Genomic DNA, 24,594 nt, shown 5'->3' on the forward strand with positions numbered 1-24,594 from the left:
CTATTCAGACAAATTCAAACATTATGTCGTTTGAAAATTTTCACAAGAACAGCCTTTCTTGAGACTTATTGAATAAAAAAACACTTTAACAATAAAACATTATGGAAACCATTTCCCTCATAGGGAAAAGAAAACAAGCTAAAGTATTTTACCTCTATCGCATTCTTGTAGTATTATTCCAAGAATACGATATAGGTAAAAATTCTTAATACACACACACACAGACATATACATATATTAACAAATATAATTAACTTTTACAACACCATAAAGATTTTATATATATATATATATATATATATATATATATATATATATATAGATAGATAGATATTCATATAGGTATTAACAAATATAATTGAATTTTACAACACAATAGAGATACATATATTTTTACATATATGTATAAATATATGTATCTCTATATATATGGGCATTAACAATATAATTAACTTCTACGAAATAATGGAGATGTTTATATATATATATGCATACAAATACATGAATACGCATATATATATATATATATATATTGTTTCCTCTACTCAGACGCAAAGATCCATTCGCAGCTTGAATCGCTTTATTTTTTAACTTATCCATTTGGTGATAGATTAAACGGCAACGATTAAAACGAGAGTGCTAAATGTTTTGGCTTCGATTTTAGCGGATGGTACCTAATCATATTTTTTTTTTTATTTGAAATCACTTGAGTGCAATACGATAATCGATAGATAATTGACTTTATAATAATAACTAAGAAACCTGCATAAGATGATGTAGTTGAGCATAATTTATGGCCAGGAAACGGCAGGCGGCCTGCTAGTATATATTAATATAAAAATGTTTTCAGTAAACTAATAAACAAGCGTTTTATAATTAAGACCCTCTTACATAAAAGGTTATGTTGAAGCATAGTAAAACTTGGTTACTCGTGCGGTATAAAATGTAAGTATAATGAATGCTACAACGTAATAGAAAAGAATTTAACAAAAAAAATTTCATCACTCATTTCATGGGACGGTATCAAATATTCTTTTCTAAAACTGTTACATTTATTTTAAATATTGTATTCACTAATATTGCGCCCATTATTTTTTTGTGTGTTTTATGTTTGTTTTCTGTCAAAACTAAAACTAATTTCACAAGGTTTTTCCAGAAATAATCCATCCATTTGGTAATGTTTATATGATCCATCCATTTAGTATTGTTTAAAGGAAATGGAACTGCCTTTCTCGAGTAATGGTGCTTACATTGAACATTATAGGATTTCAATATGCCCACCTTTTCATTATCGCTTTTTCAAAAAATTAAATATAGTTTACTAAATCCTTTTTTTCAGTATGGTACCAGCTGCCTGGTTTGTTTCTTTGTAACTTAAGTCTTCTTTTAGACAAGTTTTAAACAATGTTTGAAGTTCTGTCGAGTTGAAATGACAAAGTAATAAAACTGCTAAGTGTACTTGATTTTATTTTTATTTTTGTTTTCAAAACAATGCAAAAACTACAGAGTAATAAGAACTGATTAATATATAATTATAAATAAGAGATAAGATAACCATTAAGAGAAAAATATTTGTATGCATATATATATATCTATATATATATATAACTACTTCATTTACTCACACACATTTAATATACGAAAGTATAGATTTATGCGTAAACTTTAAGTATTTACTTCAAAAGTGCTCAATACGTAGGTAGAGCTAGTTAGTAATTTATAAAATATATATGGCGATTAAGCTACACTGAATATTCTGCGTTTCATCCACTGTAGGATTCGTCAGGCTTATGCGCATAAGCCTGACGAATCCTACAGTGGATGAAATGCAGAATATTCAGTGTAGCTTAATCGCCATATATATATATATATATATATATATATATATATATATATATATATATATATATATATATATATATATATATAACTCCTTATGAACTTTTTATACTTTTTTTGAAGGGCTCCATTTTTAAAAAAGAATTCTCTCTAATCTATCCCAGTTTTCATTTTTCTTTTTGGCGTCGAGAGGTTCCAGGTCGCCTGATGAAGTCTCTTTGACTGAAACAGATGGCTATTTGTAGCGACCATATGTAACTGTTTACCCCAAATAGTCAAAAAATATTTTGCTCTTTTTATTGAGCACTATTTAACAACCTCATTGTCCTCATTAGTTCTGACTTTTGAACGCCTAAAACATGAATATATATATATATATATATATATATATATTAATCTGTGGAAATATTCTTTATTCACTTATATTTCCTTTTTATATATACCAATCCTTATTTAAGAAGCTCAATGTAATTACAGAGCATATAATGAATGAATGACAAAAAGTCTATAATCCAAAATTCATGTTGACCGTCTTACAGTTCATTTCTTTAATAATTCAGTTGACACTTATAATTCTTGACAGTATCTGTTTCACAGCACAAAATCAATCGCTTAATTATTATATCAATTAGTGAATCTATTTTGCCTTTAACTCATCAGAAGAAATAACAACAATCAATTCACCAACATGAAAAAAAAATGTGTTTGGACATGATTAAAAATCTGAAAATTGGAAGAGAAGCTGCAAATACCTTATATTTTTCTTACACCATTTTGAATATATATATATATATATATATATATATATATATATATATATATATATATATATTCCAAGTTAGAAATCAGAAATATCCAAAAGTAAACACTATTCAATTCCAATGAAGTTGTTGATAGTGCTCAATTAAAAAAACAAGTCACTACAATAAATCTATTGTTTCAGTCTTAAGACATCCTCAGGCCACAAAAGAGGTATATTATCGACGTCTTTAAGACTGAAATAGTGGATTTATTGTAGTGGCTTATTGTAATTTTGTTTACTTGAATTGAATAAAAAAGAATATATATATATTAATTAATGTTGTGATTTACACTCTTATAAAATAGCTCAATATACAAGATAGCGCAAAATAAAAATTTTATTGTTATTTCCAAAACTTTAAATTTTTTGTATTCTTTGTTTCAAACAAGAAATGTTTTGTCTAAAATTCTATATTTTTACTTCTATGCTACGTGAAGTTGATTTCAATGTGAACCAAACTGGCTTGTTCATATCTGATTGGTGACTTTGCCTTATTTGACCGACTTGATTATGTAGAAACAGGTACTTACAGAAGGAGTGTCATTAAGGTTGTCAATGTCTTTAAGTAAAAGCAGTGCCTTAAAACCAACAGGATTCGAACCCACCTTTTGAGTGTCTAAAAGTATATGAAAAATATAGAGCTCGTCAGTCAGAACACTGAAGTCCATATCAATATTCTATGAATGATGGATGACACGTGTAAGGATTTTGTTTAAAGTGAAGCTGGTGTGCACAACACAAGTTTCACTCACGTCCCAACCTGCCTGATCCAGCAGCAGGACAAGGTCGAGACAGCTAGAGACCAATAGGAATGAAGGAGCTGTCAGAAGTGTTGCATCCTCATACATACAGTGCCTGGTATTCTTAAATAGTTACCCATCTGGTTCTAGCCAGGTTCAATGTTGCTTAACTTTGGTGATCCAGAGTTTGACAAGATGCATCTGAAGAATCGGTGTTCCAAAATATGCAGTAAAGATAAATTCTTATGAATTAGCAGTGTTCTATTTTTTTGACTGACTTGATTCTGTTGTTGGCAGTGGTTTCCCTGATACTTTTAAAAATCAGGTACTAATGCTGTTGCGTTATGGAACATATATATAATTTTCTAACTTGCACTTTTCAAATGCTTGCGAAATTATATACACCTGGCAATTGATTTGTCTATATATTATTTAATTGGAATTCATTATTGAGATGAGTATTATTTATTAATTTTATTTATTGCGGACTATTATCCTTATTTATTAGACCAAAAAATTCAACCTTGATCGCCCTTTGGGGTTCGTGGCGCAGTGGATAGAGAGGTTGAATCTCTACGGTTCCTGGTGAGAATTGTCTGAAGATAGCGGTTTCAGTTCTACCCAAAGCTGGCCAGAGAATTAGTTGGCCAAAATGTGGTGAGACGACAACAACTATGGAAGGTAGTAATTGCTGTGAATGCAGTTAGGAGAATTGGAATTCCTATCCTGTCGCGGTTACCACCTGACGAAGGCCAGAGGAATAGTTGGCCGAAACGTTGTGCATTGTAAACAACAACTATAAACAAAAAAAAAAATGAGGATAATAGTCGGCAATAAATAAAATTGATTTGTTGTTGTTCTCAAAATCAATAGAGATTAATTTTGTCAACATACAAGTTTATTTACAATTTACTATTAACCATTGACAAGAGAAAGAGACAGAACAGAGCGACTGTGTTTAGTGGTTAGGATGTATGTGTGTGTGTAATTTATCATTCACACTGGACGATTACCTCCCCTTTTTTTCATGTTATCCATATCTTATAAAAACATCAACCGACATTCCTGAAATGTAAATATATTATTGTTCTTTATTTTGCATTATGCAATTTAAACTCCCAGACCTGGAATGTAAACTTTTCTTTGTTTTCAGTGATAATTACAATGCAGGTCATTTTTATGGGACCCAAGAATGTAGATCAATGTCTATCTGGAATGTGTGCGCGTGCACACCACTGATTTTATCAGCATCGCTCTGGTTCAATATTCAATAGGGCTAGCTGAAGATTGCCAACATCACAATATAAAAGTAGAGCTATAGCACACCCAGGTGGTCTATTTGTGTTGTCATCTGCTTTAGCAATGCCATCTTCTTGACTGACCAGTTCCACAGAGAAATTACAATTCTTGTTGGCACCATATTAAGAATCATTTGCAAGTAAAATGCAATTCATTTCAATGTTCATTAAATGACTGGATATTTATTTTGGAAACACCTTGTGCATCTTTTGTTTTTATTGCAGGGCAACAAGATTTGTAGTCTTATATCTTTACTACAATTTGGAAACCACAGATTCTTTTCTTTCTTTCTCTCTCCGTCTATTTCTACGCTTTTACCATTTGTTTTGGTAATATATAAGCCGTTTATGACAAATTTAACAACTCTTCTAGTTTTTCAGGTCAACAGGGGATACACTCCAGCAGACCCTATCTCACACTCTCCTACTCATCCTCTAAATTCCTTTTACCTTCCTTTTCTCCAGTCCCCTCCCAAAGGAGCAACCATCCCATACCGTCCAAAACCTGTAATGCCTCCAGTCATATTTGCTGGTGGACAGGCATATACCATTCAAGGACAGGTACCAGTTCCAAATCATGAGGTATGTCTATTTCTTTTATTTATTGTTTTATTTTTGCTATGATTTTCTCTCTTTTTTTTTTTTTTAAATAAACTTTGCTTCAAAGGGTGTCTCATAAGATAGCCAATAGATGTTCGAGAAAATAAATCATAATTCTGGAAAATATTCTTCAATAGTAAACTGTTAAAGCACTGTTAATGGTTGCAAAAGAAAACAGAACGCCAAAATAAAATATAACAGCATGCATGAAAAAGCATCCAATAGGTGGGGTGTTCGTTGTAGCTGATAAACGACCTAAGTTGCTTCACTAGATATCGACTGATATCTCTTTGCTTCTCAACACAAAACAAAATGTGACACAAGATCGTTTTTAGTGTGGTAGAAAACCAGCTATCCCAAAAGGGGGCACTCTGGCAATTTGCAAAAATAAAATTGCCTTAGTGTAGAAAGGTTTCTTCTTCCATTGACTAAGGACAATTTAAGTTCAGCCACCAGTCCAGTATATGAGCATAACAGGATATGGACTGGTTATTTATTTGTTTCCCATGAAACAATATGTGACACAATGTCGGTTTAATGTGGGAGATAATCATCGTCCCTCAAAAGGGGAATTTTGCCAGAATAAAATTGCCTTAGAATAAAATGGCCCCCCTCTCCATTGACTGAGGACAATTAATTTAAGTGCAGCATCTGAGCAGACGCCACACTTCAGCTGCCAGTCCAGTATGAGTACTGCAGATCGGCTGGTTATTTACTTGTTTCCCACAAAACAAAATGTGACACAAGGTCGGTTTGATGTGGGAGATAACCAGCTCCCCTTAAAAGGGGATTCTTCAAAAATAAAACTGCCTTAGTATAGAAGGATTTTCCCCTCCATTGATTGAGGACAATTAATTTGAATGCAGCATCTAAGAAGTCACCAGACTTCCGCCACCAGTCCAGTACAAGTACCGGAGATTGGCTAACACCTTATGGCTTAGTCTTCTGGTATTTATCGAGATTGGAATGGTCTATTAGTAGAATACATAGGTTAGTTCTGCCACAACAGTTTCCATGGCTTGCACCTAATGCTACCAGATCACACTATGTAAAGATGCCGGCTGCCTGACCTAAAATGCACCAATGCTAATTATTGTCTTTCCCTCAATCATCTTCTGCAAATCTCTAAACAAAAATGAAAATTTTCTTCTACAAAACAACCAAACCAAACATGATGAATAAATATTTGAAGATATAAAAATGTGAAGCATAAAAAATTTTACCAAAATGAACAGATTCAGTAGTAAAGAAAGGGGTTGATATGACGTAATACAAAACAAACCAACCAAACACCATGAATAAACGTTCAAAGATATAAAGAACTTGAAGCAGTGTATGACTTTTTTTGACTGAATTGATTCTGTTGTTGGTAATAATTTCCCATTCTAGAAAATATCCTCCAGTTGTAGACAATTCTCTGATCTAAAATGCACGAAACATTAATGCTAATTTTTTTCCTCCTCTCATTCATATTCTGCAAAACTCCAAATAAAACAACAATTTTCCCTCACAAAACTATCTATCTATCTATCTGGCCGGGCTCCTTGCCCACACCAAGATGACTCTCTCTCCAGATTTCCCTGTCTTCCATCAGCTGCATCAGATCTTCAGGATCTCAGTTGGCGTCATATGCAATTTGCTGGATGTATGTGGATCTCGGTCGTCCTATGCTCGTTTGCCTGTGTCGGGATGTCCACAACAATACATTTCTCATCAGCTCTTGTTTGCTCCTCTGGCAAATTATAGATATCAGTTTTTGCTGGTTGTAAATATGGCAGGTATGTTGCTATATACTTGCTGCTTCATGGGATGATCTTGCCAAGATATATTTAACATTGTTTTTAGTAAACAAGTGTATGTGTCGTCTAGTTTTTTTTCCCCAAGCTTTTGGTGAGTGTCCAGGTTGTAGCACCGTAAACAAGGGCAGACTCCACCACTGCTCTGAAGAACTACCTTTTCAGTTTGCCAGTTAATCTTGAAGTTCATAATGACTGCAGCTTATTGAATGCAGCTCATGCTTTTGAGATGCGAATTTCGATATCTTTCTATGTGGAACCTATGTTGCTGTCCAGGTATGTAAACTCAGTGACTTCTTTTAGTGTTGCTTCCATCTAGAGCTCTGATATCCCCATCCACATTAAGGTAAAGACCAATGTCATTTGCAGACTTTTTTTAGCTCGCATAATAGCTTGTGCACATCAGTAGTTTTATTCATGAACAAAGCAACGTGATTCAAAATCAAACCAGAATTCCATTCTTACAAAACAACCAAACCAAACATGACGAATAAATATTTGAAGATATAAAAACGTGAAGCATATAAAATTTTACCAAAATGAACAGATTCAGTATCAAAAAAGGGGTTGACATACCATAAAACAAAACAATCTAAACACCATGAATAGATATTCAAAGATATAAAGAACTTGAAGCATAAAATCTTTTACTAAAATGACTGTCTTTGGTATTAAATAACTCGTAAAGAGTTGATATATCATAAACCAAAACAACGAACCAACGATGGTTTGCACGTGTCTGCCTTTTGGCGGCTGCTTAGATGTCTGTTCACGATTTAGTTCCATGCTTTGATATTCCTCCTATGAAGTTCCCAAGCTTTCAAGTCCTCCTTGATAGTTGCAACACTAGTCTTGTGTGGGCAGCAAATGCTAGACAAGTCTTCAACTTCCATTATGCAAGCCCTGTTTATTGATCCACCATTGCGTTTGTAGTGTGCTACTTTTAAAGGTGTGATTTAGAGTTATCCGCAAAGAACAGAGTTGCTGACATGTTCTTTCGGCCTTCGTATGGCATATCCAGTGAAGCATAACTCGCTATTCAAAAGTTGTTGCTTGACCTGAACACTGTAAGGCCAGTACTTGCTGACATGCAATATTGCATTGCAGACACAACTAGAGAACACCACCCAACGATTATATGAGGATATGCCCTTTATTGTTCAGCAATGGAAGAAGCCCACTAGTCCATTCTACAGCAGATCATTTGATTTCATATTGTGATATGGCACCTCTATAATTCATCTATAATGAATTTTGGCTAAGTGAAAGCAACAAAACAAACTTTGAAATAACAAAACTTACAAACAGTTTCAATACTTTGAAACTATACAAGTTGGTAGAAAATTAAATTTCTAATGGGGGTTGGTAAAAGTAATTCGTTTTATATTTTGTTTGCCTTCAATTTCTTCACTGTTTACTGAATGATTGCAAAGCCTTATCTATATAACTAAAACAGTCGATGTATGTGTGGTTGTCTGTAAATATTCAACTGACGAACTCTTAAACTCCTGGTTAGATAATAACACTGAAATTAACAGGAAATAGTTATCATACATCAAAGATGGTTTATAATGAGTAAAAATCTTTGTTTGGGTGGATGAATGATGCGCACAGAAATATCTGTCGATAGCTCAAATGTTAGGGAACATAGCTGGAGTGCTAAATGTTTTCGTTACGATTCTAGCTGATGGCATCCAAGTCATTTTACATTTTAAACTTTTAAAATCCGTACTATATATCAGTCAAAATATAGAGAATTGTCTATAATAATAAATATGCAATCTGAATTAAAATATAATATTTATGCATATTTTAAGGCCCAGCAGTAATAACTAATCATTTTTTTTTTACTTGGGAGTCACTACTTATCAAGGTTCGAAGGCCACTCGAGGATAAGGGTTAATGAATGTAAGGTGGTAGTTTAGTGATTGTTAAAGGTGTAAATTGGGTAGAATTTGATTATTTATGGTGACGTCTCAACATTAGATTTGAAGGCTATGTTGCATTCAACCGGAAAGCAGGCCAGTGGAACAATGTTCCATAGACGGGCAGTTCTTAGAAAGTGGTTCTGCTCATGGAATCTGCATTTAGATTTATGCACAGATAGTGGAGGAAATCATATGTAGTGGTTGAAGCTAGTCGGGTGTTTTTTGTGAAAGTTTGCCAAGGAAGGACCATAGATCAGTCATTCAGTCGAGCACCTGCCATGAAGATAACGATAGAGCAGAGACAGGCTCGCAACGTCTCTTCTGTGGGAAAAAGCCTGCAGGCAAGAGAAAATTGCATCAGATAATAGGTTTTGAAGCCGACCTTGAACTCTATCAAAGCTGGCTAGAGTGCACCGAGCAGCTCCTGCCCAGATATGGCAATAGTACTCCATTTAAGGGTGCACCTGGCTCTCATACGGATAGAGGATTGCGTCAGCAGTGAGATACTTTCTGGAGCGGTAGAGTGATCCAACCATTTCATCCAGCGATTTAATGTATGTGTTACAAAAATATTTGTACCTAATTTGAAACAATTTAAAAAAAAAAATCTTATGAGACACCTTTTCTACTACATTTAAAATCAGCTGATATTTGTCCAAATCTAATAATGTTTAAAATCCAAATCTAATAATGTCTAAAATCCAAATCTAATAATGTCTAAAATCCAAATCTAATAATGTCTAAAATCCAAGTCTACATTCACGAATGGAAAACTAATATTGTAATTCTTTTAATATGTCTGTTGTTTAAAACATCATCAAATCAAACAATTATTAATCACAACAAAACTTTACTTTTGATAATAGCAATCATACATAAAAAAGAAACAAAAATAATTTTTGGTGCTTGCTTGCATTACGTACATACTTGTCATGGCGAAATTAGTATATACTCGAAAAATTACTAAAAACAATTGAGTAGAAGATACGCTAGATGTATTTAAATAAAATGAAAAAAAATCAGCCACAATTACGTTCAGATAAAAATGGTGGATTCTTAATTTAATTCAATTTAAGTTAAGGAATATTAGTCAGTCTGTCATACTGAATTGGTCGCGAAACTTTTCCATGTTAAAATATACGATAAAACTTGATAATTTGATAAATTGTATTTTTACTTTTCTATGAGATCATTTTTCCTAATTTTTGTAATTTCTACTTTCGCCATGACAAGTAAGTACGTAATGTTTTCACCTGAAATGTGTTGGTTTAAAAGCTTACTAATGTAAACAATGACTTAATTTTTTTTTTTTACTGTATCAGTACATTATTTTTGTTTTGCCATTTTGTTTATGCCATCTTGTACTATGTCATATTGTTTCATCTTTATCGCCATTTTCATATATGCACAAATAGAACGTTTTTATTTTTATGGATTTACTCAAAATGTTGAAATTTGCAAAAGAAAACAATTAATCAATGAAAGTCATTCATTAAAGAAGAAGAAAGTATTCCAGAAATTTTTGAAAACAAAATAAAAAGATGTAGTCATTTGTGAGGCGTTTATAGACATATGTGACAGGTACATGACATTCACTTTGTAATACATATTCTTCATTCTGTATAGAGTTCTGTTATTATCAGACATACAGGGTGGAACGATAAATTTGTCGCCGTAAAGAAAACAATACTACAGCTTTATTTTAAAACCTTTATTGAAACAATCAATTCAGGAAACTTGATTATGTAGTAGAGCTGATATCTATTCAATGTAGCCGCCTTTAGCCTCAATCACTGCCTCGATACAGGTTCAGAACTGGAAGCATGCCTTTTCCGCAAGTGCTGACAGGAACTCGGTGAATACACGGTGAATACTCAGCGAATACTCGGCAGATGGTGGCGATCAGGCTGGCTTTGGTGTTGTGGGAGGTCATGTTGGTGGTTTTCTCAATGTATGACCAAACTACATAGTCCAACGGGTCCAGGTTGGTAGAGGAAAGGGTTGGCCAGTGAGAGAAAGGTACAAAGTCGTATCACTCCTTCTGAAGCCAAGCCTGGGTTTCTTTGAACGTGAGCTGGTGCTGAGTTCTGCTGCCAGACCCAGTGTCTGCCAGCGGCCGTCTGATTGCTCCAGGGGATCACCACACTCTTCAGCACATCCAGGTACACTTTGAAGATGTGAGATGGCATGATATGACCCACACTTGAAACCACACCAAAGACTATAACCATATCCAGAAACTTTGTTTTTATTATCCTGGCCACATCTCTTTTTGATAATCCATTGATGCCTTTTGAGGGTGCTGACAATGGTCCTGTTGTCATAACTTGGATCGGTAGAGAGCATGAGTTGTACAACAGTGCATCTTTGATCTTGCAAGTTGAATTTTCAGACATGATAGAAGGCTCCTATCACTTTCGCGATTTGTACACAACTGGCCAACTAGCAGATGGTTTGCAACAAAAAAGAAAACCGGTTTTCATCAAGTGGAAATGGAATCATGCCGTTTTGATGTTATTAAAATGACTTTTGAAGGTGCTGTATTATCTATAAAAGTGGGAATGTGTGTGGGTGAGGACAACTCTCAACCTATATACTCAACGAGTTCTTATCTACAGGTATGAAATTTGATATATAGGGTATTCAGATATGTTGAAAACTTTTTAATCGGTTTTCATCCGGAAAAAGGGCTGCTAAGGGGTTAAAATCGAAAAATTGGTACTTGGTGGGGGGGTCATCAGATTTTTATCTGTTTGCTAAATATTTCACGACTGTGCATGCGCAAATGGTTCACATTACAGCTTCCTTATGTTAAGAATAAGTCGTTTGGAAACCACCTTTTAAAGATCGTGGCAAGCTTACCTACTCGTTATCGTAATTGACTCACTAAACTGCATGATTGCCTAGCTTTATCTATATAAAAAAAAAATACAGATATATGTATGTGTCTGTAAATGTTTAACAGATAAGCTCTTAAGCTACTGGTCACATAACACTGACATTAACAGGAAATACTAATAATATTAAGGATGGTTTATAATAAGTAAAATTTTTGTTTGTATGGATGAATAACACGCACAGAAATCAGCAAGTTGAAGTACAAAATGTTCATTTCAACTTGCCGACACTTCTTTCTTCTGTATATGCACAAATTCATTCATAGCTTGAAGTGGTTTAGGTTTAAATCTTTCTTTACAATTTGGTAATAGCTCAAACGGTAGGGAACACAGCTGGAGCACTAAATGTTTTGGTTTCGATTATGAATGTTCAACACTATTTGTTTTTATACCACTCAAATAATAAGCAGCCATGGATAAGGCATGAAAAATCCCCCTGTTAGTGTAATGTGGCTGTTACGTGTACATTACAGTTCAAACCTCGGACCTCGGACCCCCTGCACTGTCTGGTACAATCGCAAAGGAACAAATAAATGAAAATGCATAAATCCGACGTTTTTTGTTTTTTTTCTGTTTCACAATATGCATTTAATACCATTACTTGCCAAACAATGTCTGCTTCTTGTTTTATTTTTTTAACTATTAATTTCGTTTGCCATGAGATTAGCAAACCCTCTCATCTCGACACCAGCTTAAAAGTCTTCTGTCGCCACCACGGCACTACACGTCCATCTCACCTAGTGGCGTTCGTCTATCTGCTCCTCACAACATAGTGCGTATTTTTCTCTCCTTTTTTTTCTTCTGACACAAGCCTGCGCACAATTGCCAATTTGTATATGCGCTCAAACGGCTGCTGCTGCTAATACCTTCGCTAACCATCCATCTTCAGGCATCTGCTGATATCTTCACATGCGTTCATACGTGCTCTGTAAAGATAAGCACTGTCACAACTTTAGACATGATTCCGCTCTTCAGTTCAGTAATCATCTTGGAATTATCTCAAACACGTTATCTTTGGGAAACACTACAGATTTAAAAATCTAGGGTTATGGTCCGGCAATTATGGAGCCCATTTTGGGTCACATTTACTATTTATGAACCAATCACCAAAGTGTCCTCACATACAACTGAATGATGGTAAAACAAACACTGTTGAACATTCATAACAATTTTGACAAGTAAGGGATACAGGGTTTATTTGAATTAAATATGGTTGGATTACAGAATGGATTGTGGATTTCATTAGCGTTCCATGAGTGGCATATTTAAGGGGTCAATCTGTATACACAAATCAATACATGTTCGAAAATTGTGTACAAACTCTTATTATTTAACTATATATGTTTGAGTAGTAACGTTTTCCTTTGCTGCAATGGTACGATGCAAGGCTTTCCACCATGCATTCACCTCTATTTAATTGTTTGCATACATATGACATGTGTTTGTGACCATTTGGTTTACTAGTATCAGTTATTACTAGAGCTCTGACAACAGCATATTCTTTTCATTGTTTTGACTCTCGAGTATATATCCGACACAGGTAATTAACCGAAAACCACACCACTTTATATAAAAGCATATAATATATCAACAGATACACACTCGAGAGTCAAAACAAGGAAAAGAATATGCTGTTGTCCTAGCCCTAGTTATCATTATATTTGTTAGTATCACTTCTGACCATTTAGGGGAATGTGCAAGGAAGCTAACAAAAAGAAAAAAAAAGGGGTAAAATAAATCAAATATACAAAACATAAATGTTAACATAAGTTACTTTTCTATCTATCTGGTTGACTTTTTTTTTTTTTAACTAGTTTTAATTTTTTTTTTTAACTAGTTTTAATTTTTTTTTAACTAGTTTTAATTTTTTTTTTAACTAGTTTTAATTTTTTTTTTTAACTAGTTTTAATTTTTTTTTTAAACTAGTTTTAATTTTTTTTTTTTAAACTAGTTTTAATTTTTTTTTTTTAACTAGTTTTAATTTTTTTTTTAACTAGTTTTAATTTTTTTTTTCTTTAATTAGTTTTAATTTTTTTTTTCTTTTTTAACTAGTTTTAATTTTTTATTTCTTTTTTAACTAGTTTTAATTTTTTATTTCTTTTTTAACTAGTTTTAATTTTTAATTTCTTTTTTAACTAGTTTTAATTTTTTATTTCTTTTTTAACTAGTTTTAATTTTTTTTTCTTTTTTAACTAGTTTTAATTTTGTTTTAACTAGTTTTAATTTTTTTTTTTGACTAGTTTTAATTTTTTTTTTTTTCGTCTCAAATATTCACTTTTTACAAGATATTAGCTAACAAAGATGGCTGCAGAGACAGAAAAAAGCAGCGGTCATTTTTGCTGGTGAAAACCTTGTGAGCAGTAAATATTTAAGATAAAAAAAAGATCATTTAAAACTACCTTTAAACGCAAAAATAAGTTATGTAGGCAGAAAATTACCTTTTATTGGCTATGATAACATTTATTTATTGTATACTAGCAGGCCGCCTGGCGTTGCCTGGTCATAAAATATGCATAAATATTATATTTTAATTCATACAGAAAATGACACGTGCATGTAAGTATTATGTTTTTTTTTTCTAAACAGTTCATTTCTTGTAATTAAAAAAAATACCTGAGCTGAGATCGAAACCAAAACCTAAAGACAGTGAGTAAAGTACGATAACCATTAAACCAGCTTGACATGTCTTTACAGAGTGTTTCCAAACCTTCTTATTCTTAACATTCAGAATCTGTCATGTTTCATGGCCACGCATGTGCATTTGTGAAACAGTTAAAAACAGATAAAAATCTGATGACTCTCAAGTATAAATTTTTCAATTTTGACCCCTTATCAGCTCTTTTTCCGGATGAAAACCGATTAAAACATTTTCCACATGTGTGATTATCTCATATACCAAAATTCAATTCTGTAAATCAAAAATTCGTTGAGTATATAGGTTGAGAAGTGTCCTCACACACTCACACTCTTATAGATTTTTAGATTTTATTTTTCTCCTTTAATCGTTTGTTAGCTTAACTAAAAAAAAATCCTCAAAATTTATATTATCAGTGTCATTTTTAACCATTTGTATTATCAGTTTTATTTTTTTTTCTTTGTTACAATCATAAATTTAAACTGCAGCCTACGTCTGACTTGTCTACTTCCGGTTTTTATTTGTTATAAACTAGCTTAGTTCCATATTTAGTAATCTTTGCCACAAATTGTTGAATGTTTTCTTAACATTATTTTGATTGTGCCTTCAATTCTATGCAGTCTTACTTCTTTAAATCAGTTTGAGTCGTGTGTCAATTTCCCCCCCCCCAAAAAAAATAATAATAATATCAACCATAGTTCCTGACCTTATTCAAGTGCATGTTTCTGAACTTGGGAACTTTTTAGTAAAACTGTAAAAATAATAGCAAAAGTTCTTTGAAATTATTCCATCCACTCTTAATTCTTGCAATAACACGAGCACCTGCTCCTCCTTGTGGTATCACCAAAGATAACAAAACCTTTCAATATTTTCGATATTCACCATCCAAATATGTTTCTCCACATCTGAGTTCTCATCCATCTACAGTGTCTTACACTTGTTTCACACAAATTGTGGTCATGTTTTGCCCATATTTTAAAGTTAAACATTCAGAGTAACAAGTTTGAATAGAAATTTCGAAAATTCGAAATTTCCAAATGCACCTGAAGAACACCAAAGGTTGTTTACTTATACGATGTATCAACCATCTATAGACAATTTAATGCCGAAAAAATAAAATTATAAGTAAAAACATTATTTACATTGATCTCCGAACACATTACTCCTTGAACACATTAGATTACTCTTAGAAAAACTTTCGCCAAGAAAACATTGCTCATAAAATGTAATTTTACAGAGAAGAAGCCTTCAATACTCTCAGGAAACATTACTCCTAAGGAAGTGCTCTCAGAATATATTAATTTTCTTAGATCTTACTCTTTGAAGCACTATTCTTCGAAAACATTACTCCTAAGAAATTGATTTCAGAATATATTAATTTTTGAAAGCATTACTCTTTAAAGCATTACTCTTCGAAAACATTACTTCTAAAAATTGATCTCAGAATATATTAATTTTTGAAAACATAACTCTTTGAACATATTACTCTGTGAAAATATTACTCCTAAGAAATTGATCTCAGAATAGATTGTTTTTTTTAACATTATGCTTTGAAAACATTACTGCGAATGAATTGATCTTAGAATATATTAATTTTTGTAAACATTACTCTTTGAAAACATTACTCCCAAGAAATTGATCACATAATATGTTAATTTTTGAAAACATTATTCTGTAAAAACATTACTCCTAATAAATTGATCTCGGAATATGTAAATTTTTGAAGACATTCCTCTTGGAAAACATTTCTCTATATTATACTTTAAAAATATTACTCTTTGAAAAAATTACTTTGGGAAAACATTACTCTTAAGAAATTGATCTCGGAGTACATTACTTTTTGAAAACATTAATTCTTTTAAAATTGCTCTCAAAATATATTTATTTTTGAAAACATTACTCTTTGAACACCTTACTCATAAGAAATTTTTCTCGGCATATATTAATTTTTGAAAACATCACCTTTTGAAAACCTTACTTTGTGGAGACATAACTCCTAAGAAATTGCTCTCACAATATATTACTTTTTGAAAAAAAATTATTTTTTGAAAACGTTACTCTTTTAAAAAATTACTTTTTGAAAACATTGCTCTTTGAAAATATTTCTCTTTGCAAACATTAATATAAAAAATACTTCTTAGCACAGATAATATATTTTGCTCTCATTATCTACTGCTTTCTAGTATGTATTTGGGGAGATAATAAAATGGAGAAATATACTTTTCCATCCTCTCCATTCTTTTACAGTTCCTGTAGCACTCCACTGATTAATAATAGCAAAAGTTCCTTGAAATTATTCCATCCACTTTTAATTCTTGCAATAACACGAGCACCTGCTCCTCCTTGTGGTATCACCAAAGATAACAAAACCTTTCAATATTGTCGATATTCACCATCCAAATATGTTTCTCCATATCTGAGTTCTCATCCATCTACAGTGTCTTACACTTGTTTCACACAAATTGTGGTCATCTGCTCTTGACCTTTCAGTAATTCCACAGCACCTGACTCCCTTTCCACAAACTGAGTTGTGAAACATTCTTCTTTTTGGGGAGCTTCTCTACACTACAGCCACAGAGCATCACTTTGATCTTGGTAACATCCCCTCTCAGACATTTTACTTCCGGTAGCATTCCTCTAAGGTTTTAACTGGATATTTATTTGCTTCCCCACTGAGCAAATTAGGCACAAGGCCGTTTTTTAATGTGGGGAGAGAAAAAGGAGACCAGCTCCTCCGAGGTGGGGGTGGGTGAGCTGGATAGTGGCAATCAGTATGAGGGGTTTCTCCTACACTGAATGGTCTGATATGTGGGGTTGCCCCCACATATAATTTTGATTGCAATATCTGCCAGAACAGATACTACACTTTGACTTAGTCTCCTGGGCCAAGAAGGTTTTAACTGAACAAGTAGATGTTCCATTGTTTCACAAGCAAATATTAAACCATCATATATAGCGATTCTTTTTGAGAACACGCATGGAACTCCATCGACAATGTTTCTAGGAGATGCACGCATCCTTTAATAGTAAAACTATCACAAGTGTGAGTTCAGTATCTGCGTCGCAAAAGACAACCATCACACGTTTCACGTTAGGCAAACATCTTTCACTTTATCAAATGATGTTGAAAGTAATATTTTCTCAACAAATTTATTGGTTCACAGGACATTTTACCTTGATTAATCTTTCTTTTTTTCTTTTTTAAATCACGTTCACACCTAACAAGGCATATCGGACGTAAGGGGTTACTATATGGGACTATGCCTAAGAAAGATTAACAAGATGTTGGTTTACATTACATTTAAACTTCTGCATATCAATTCAGTCAGGCAAGCAGGTAGCAGGAAGGGAATTCCAAAGTCTCACTGTTCGAGGGAAGAAACTATTGGAGTAAAAAGCTTTCTGGCATTTAGGGACCTCAACAGTGAAGGGTTGTGATTTTATTTCTAAGCAGATTTGTCAGGGATATGTATGTAAAATGGAACACAAGTGCAATAAGTTCATCAGAACACATTCGATTAAAATAATTGTAAAACAGGCACAGATGCAACATTGCAGTGATGGGACAGGAGTTGGAGCTTAGTTGACAAAGTGGGACCTATTAGATTGGAAACTCTTTTTTGGACCCTGTCCAAGAGGAATAAACTAATGGTAGATGCACCAGACTAGATGTAGCAACAATACTCCATGCATGGGCGAATGGTGACCTTGCAGAGGTACAGATTACTCTCATGTGTGAGTAGTCTTCTATCAGGAGAGAGAGAGAACTCACCTTACTTGCAGCAGCCTTTGCAATGTCCTCAATGGATTTGTTTCAGTTCATATTGCCTGTGAATGTAAGTTTAAAGGAAGAATTATCAGGTAGGACGTTATTTGTCATGGAGATCGGTGGTTGGAGAAGCGTTTTGTAATTGTTAAAGGAAAGCAGCTTAGTCTTACTAGCATTAAATGTTACCATCCATTTAGGGCTCTGTTCCACTATGGTCTGGAGGTCCTTCACCATTGCCTGTAAAGGATAAATAATAAACGGATGTATTAATTGTCTGTTTTCGTTCCGTTTGCACTTATATTATAGACACAAGATATTGGTTAATTATTTTTATTTTTTACTTTCTAGTTTAGAAATTCGTTTTGTGTGAATGAAAACTTCTTTATAAAGTATTCGTTTCAATAGGAAAACTCAGCAAACAAGCGTTTGTAGACCTATATGCACATATTGAACATAATCCAAAAGTTATGCCATCCCAAAAACACAAAACAAAAACAATGCTATTGCTACATGGCTATGAAAATGTTTCGATCTGTAGTTATTAATAACTAAGATCTCATCAGGAATAAAAGTCTGTCTGTTTTTAGGTGTGCATAGTGCATAGTGGCAAAACCTGTATATGTCTATATAAATAAATATTAATATATTTAAGCTAAGCTATGTGGCCGACTATAGTCGTCGATGGTGACTAAAACGCTTCCATTCATTAGCTTCTACACGGAGGTGTAGGGAAAAGCGTCACCCGATTACCATAATTACTCAGCTTGCCCTTGATTCGCCCCTTATAATGCTGAATGTCTAGCAAAGGGGAATAAAGTACCATTATTAAATCTTGGGTATGACTATATATATATATATATATATATATATACATTTTTAGCAAAAAGAACTTGGAAGAAAAAGATGTAGGTAGGTTTAACAGCTTGATCTCTTAGGAATTCGAGATGTGTTCTTATGTATGTTAAATAGTGTATTTCATCGTCTGAAGAGAGGTTCTTTTGGAATATTTTCGAATGACATAATGTTTGAAATTGTCCAAATGGTCATGAAACAATTGTAATAAAAGTACACGACATGATGCTCTTGTTTTTGTAAAAAGATTATATATATGCGTTTATTAAAGAGTTCTCGATGGAGAACAGAGCAGGTATATAGTTTGTTTATTATACAAACATTATTCGTTATATATGTGCATACATGCTTCAGTGGAATTTCAATTTAGAGAGATCCACCTTTTTTTCAGTCTGATAAGGTCCGCTAAGTTTCAATAAATTGAGATTCCACTGAAACATGTATGCACATATGCAACCAATAATGTTTGTATAATAAACATACTATATATATATATATATATATATATATATATATATATATATATATATATGTAATAGTGTATAGTGTCTCAATGTAAAAAATAAATCTGCCATTTTGTGTTTGTGTTATTTGAATTCCTTGGACTTCTATTATCATCTTAAATTTTCACAACGTTTCGAATGATGTAATTCCTGACCATCTTCAGATGCACCTTGTCGAAGCCGGAAAAATTTCTGTCAAACTCTGGAATATTTATAGAATTTCAAACTGAATTGAATCCTTTATTCAATCCAAGGAGGTACATTTTTCTCTTTGCATCAGTCAGCAATTCTTAATTATATTTGTATTTAGTTTCTCCAGCAATGAAGATTTAACCTTTAACCTCCAGAAGACTGCCACTTAGCACGTTTATCCGTTGTATCACATCCAAAGAAAGTCGGAGATTACATCAGACGAAGCACTTTATTGCCTCAAATAGGAGACGTCCTCGTATCTGGAACATTTTTTCTTACTGGAGAAACATTGCTAGTCTTTCTATTCTGTAACATTCTTCTCGTTGTAGGTGTTCAAATGAGGTACAACCTTATAAGCGGTATTGTTAATCTCTCCCTGTTCTGTCGTTATTTAAATGGTAGATATTTGACTGCACTCCAATCTATAGTCCCCTGCCCCCTATATAACATTCACAGCAAAAACTCATCTAGCTATAACCACTGTAAATAATTTTCCTTTCATCATCTGTATACATAAATTTAACAGATTTTTCATAAACAAAGTTTATTTCAAAGAACTACCTGTCAGCTGAATATAACATGGTGTACTTTGAAAGAACTTTGTCTTTGGAACACGATACTGCAGGGCTGCTTCTTAGCTGAATATAACATGGTTGTTTTCAAGTCCAATGTTAAAGTTTTGTCAAGCCAGCTCCCAAAATAGACAAACTTTGACGATTTTCAACCATTGTCTGCAATCCTTACGGTGTACTTTGAAAGAACTTTGTCTTTGGAACGCGATACTGCAGGGCTGCTTCTTAGCTGAATATAACATGGTTGTTTTCAAGTCCAATGTTAAAGTTTTGTCAAGCCAGCTCCCAAAATAGACAAACTTTGACGATTTTCAACCATTGTCTGCAATCCTTACGGTGTACTTTGAAAGAACTTTGTCTTTGGAACACGATACTGCAGGGCTGCTTCTTAGCTGAATATAACATGGTTGTTTTCAAGTCCAATGTTAAAGTTTTGTCGAGCCGGCTCCTAAAATAGACAAACTTTGACGATTTTCAATAACTGCCTGCAATCCTTAAGGTGGATTTTGAAAGAACTCTCAGTTTTCGGAACGCAATGCCGCAGGACTGCTTCTCAACTGAATATATCATAATCATTTTCAAGTTCAATGTTAAAGTTTTGTCGAGTCGGCTCCTAAAATAAACAAATATTTGACAATGGTCTACAATCTTTAAGATGTACTAACAAATTCGGTGACATCTATTTTTAAGTGGTTTTAGAACCTTGATAAATAATGATAAAAGTAAAAACAAACCAATTTGCTTTTATTGTCTGCAATTCTCAAGGTGTTGTTTCGCCGGCACATGTCAAACTTAGTAACAGTTATTTTTTTGATTAACTTTAGAACCTTGATAAGCAGTGACAAAAAGAAATTCTTAATATTTGTTGGCTGATCTCTTTAATAAGAAAAGTGATGTTGGTTAGTTAACGTCCGGTTATTGGGTTTATTTAAAAAAAAATTATTTCACAACAGAATTCTGCTTCCTATTCCATTAAGTGTGCATTTAAGGAGAGCAGAAAGTAGAGCTTGGGTTAACTTTCGGTAACTTTTCCTTCTTTTATTTCATCCATTAGTCCTCATATTCCATGAGCTGTGTTTCTGACAATGGAGGAAGAATTTCTGTTTTCTTGATCAAATCCACCTATATAACATTTATTGGTGGCTAATTTTTGGTGTCGAATTAATATATTTTTTAGTTACTTGCATCAAGTGGCTTTATGGCCTGTCTGGAGCGCTTTCCAAAACGCAAAAATAAATAACATGTATCGTTTTCATTTTTTTATGTTTTGCTAACTTAAGAGAATAGAAATGCCTTCAATGTCTTGCGTCCAATGTCTTGGGTTTAATGTCTTGCGTTCAATGTTTTCATATCTTTTCATTTCTGCAGGTGAACAAATTGCATCCGCAATTTTCTTTGGGTCAGACTGTACCAGTGATTCCAACTGCATCTCAGACTCTGTTACCAGGTAAGTGAATTTGAATATACTTATATTTTACTTTTACACACGCACCACACACATAGACACTAGAAATTTCGAGTTGTAAAAACTAATAACTGTTAGAAAACAATGCTACGCAATTTGTTTATCTTTTTATTATTTTGAACGTAATTTTTCGATGATTTAACCCTTTATGGCCTGAATCATAATTTAAAAATATGCATTGTTAATTTTAGTTTGTTTAAATGATTGTCTTTAAACAGAAAAAATGATGAAGTTCAAAAATTAAACTACGACTGAGAATTTTTGCATTTCATAAACTTACCTTGACTATTATCCATAGTGCTTGAAAAAGTGTGTTTATGACGACAAACAAAATCCTTCACTCTCTGAGATATATGGTGGCATACTGAATACAAGCAATGAACAGTTGCAATCTGGAGGTATCTAGCATCTACCAAGATACTGAACTAATACGTACAAGGCGTGTTTGAATCAATTCCCACTTAATTTATGCCGTTATATTCATTTATTTACGACTGAACGAATTAGTTCAACCAGGTCATAAAGGGTTAATGCTATTTGACTTTATGTTTTAGTAATTTATAGTTTTTTTAGTTAATTTTTTTTGTTATTTAAGTCGATTCGTGCGATGTTAAGAGAGGGTGTGGGCTAAATTTCATCACCAGTTACAATCATTGGTTATTAATTTTAATAATACAGATTTCTATACTTCAACAATGCTTATTAGTAAGAACACTTCCTAATTCCCCTCCTATCTCTCTCTCTCTCTCTCTCTCTCTCTCTCTCTCTCTCTCTCTCTCTCTCTCATACACACATATTTTTGTAGAAATATATTTTTTTATAATATATACCAATCCTTATTTAAGAAGCTCAATGTAGTTACAGAGCAATATAGAGAATAAATAAGAAAAAATTATATTCCAAAATTCATGATGTAGACCATCTTATAATTTATTCCTTTAATTCAGTTCAATTGTATAAGTCAACTGAATTAAAGGAATACATTATAAGATGGTCAACATCATGAATTTTGGAATATAAATTTTTCTTATTTATTCTCTCTCTCTCTCTCTCTCTCTCTCTCTCTCTCTCTCTATATATATATATATATATATATATATATATATATATATATATATATATATATATATATGCGTTTGCGTATGTTTGTGTGTTTGAGAGGTTCTGTTTTGTCTGTTGTTCCTACTTTCGATATCCTAATCCCTATGAATCATGGTGTTTGCCAAATTTGTTTAATGGGTTTTAAGTGAAAAATTTGATCTTTATCGGATACTCTAAACTTATGGGTTGCGAAATTATTCTTATTTTCACTTTGTGTGTTGTTAATTGTAATTGCGCAAAAAATGAAGACAGTAAGTAAAATCAATATCCTTTTCGAAAATCTATTATCGAATAAGGAATTATAGATTTTTTAAATTTATTTTTATAAAAACTCCTTGTTGAAGTTAAATCTAAACGCCATTGTATACTTTTAGTCTGCACAACATTAGTGTAATTTTATGGCAATGACCATATGTAGAAACATTAGCGGTTAGTGGAGATAAAGAGCAGTGGAAAAAAAAAAGGGTTATTGGCTTTCGGCCAGGATTAAAGTGTAGTATCTGTTTTAATGCTACACTTCACTTTATTCACTTCATTTTTTTGGTCTCGGTAGTGGAAGAGAAATCCGTCATGACTGATACATTTTTTATTTTTGTTACTAACCAGAGTTCCCCTTTTTGGGGAGTTGGTATCCCCTCACATTAAAACCCGTCCTTGTAGCTAACTCTGCCCTCGTGGGGAGGCAAGTAAACAAAAAAAAAATAAATAAATAAAGGACAGTGGTATTTATAGCAACCAGAAAGTGGACAAATTGACGCTTGTAGCTACTTCTTTGTCTGTTGACTACAACACATATTTGGTGTTTGTAGATGTCAATCAATAGTTCAATCAATTTTATTATCCCCTCCCTCTCAACGAAATTACCCTTACGCTATCCCCCCCTTCCACATAGCAAGCTGAACCAGCAACATAAATAGACAGTACAAAGATATTGCATCCATATACCATCTGAATGTTAATCCAAGACGGCTTTAAATTTGAATGTGATAGCCATCATCGCAACCTGATAGGTTGTTTCAAAGAACAGAAACATGAACAGAGAATGCTACAGTTTTCCTGTTGATGACCACGGAGACTATGACCAGATGTTGTGATGAAAAACTCCTCTAAAAGTAGATTTACGTTACCGTTGATGGTACTGTCTGCCAGAATTAGGTCCTCTCGCACTCTTCGCTCCTCAAGTGAGGACATATTTCGTCTTTGAGGCTGTTTTTTGTGGTATTGATAACACGACGTAGTAGTAGTAACCATTGCATTTGCAGTAGAGTTATTTTCTTATTATTATTCATCAGCAGTTTTAATAGATATTTATGAAAACATTCTGCGTTTTGATAATTCCCTTTGTTGTTTTAATTGCTCTTATATGTTTATATTATAGAAATTGCTCTTATATGTTTATATTATAGAAATATTACATTTTCATTTCAAGGGGGACAAAGGAATCTCTGAAAAAATACTTAGTTTTTGGTCAATAGAAAAAAAAAAACACAAAATAAAGGAAACTTAAAACTGTCCGATTTGGACAAACAAAAACCCGTTTATGTTAGAAATAGTGATGGGGCGATTTCAATACTTTTCCCAATTCCGATACAATTACCGATTCCA

The 24,594-nt window shown here is 33.0% G+C and overlaps 1 protein-coding gene across 40 annotated transcripts in view; it reads left to right on the plus strand.

Annotated features, from left to right (window-relative positions):
• LOC145258136 (poly(rC)-binding protein 3-like) overlaps positions 1–24,594 on the plus strand; it is a 572,684-nt gene that overhangs the window by 359,106 nt on the left and 188,984 nt on the right. For 26 of the 40 annotated variants that reach the window (XM_080115905.1, XM_080115923.1, XM_080115891.1 and 23 more), the window contains 2 exons: positions 5,145–5,261; positions 21,792–21,870. In XM_080115905.1, coding sequence (XP_079972031.1) covers positions 5,145–5,261; positions 21,792–21,870 — 196 coding nt within the window. Of the gene's footprint in view, positions 1–5,060; positions 5,262–21,791; positions 21,871–24,594 lie in introns of all 40 variants that reach the window. The other 14 variants (XM_080115914.1, XM_080115903.1, XM_080115881.1 and 11 more) reach the window with 1 other exon arrangement.

Source organism: Euprymna scolopes, chromosome 33 (assembly GCF_053919585.1).
Source record: "Euprymna scolopes isolate OS-2025 chromosome 33, ASM5391958v1, whole genome shotgun sequence".
NCBI classification, from domain to species: domain Eukaryota; kingdom Metazoa; phylum Mollusca; class Cephalopoda; order Sepiida; family Sepiolidae; genus Euprymna; species Euprymna scolopes.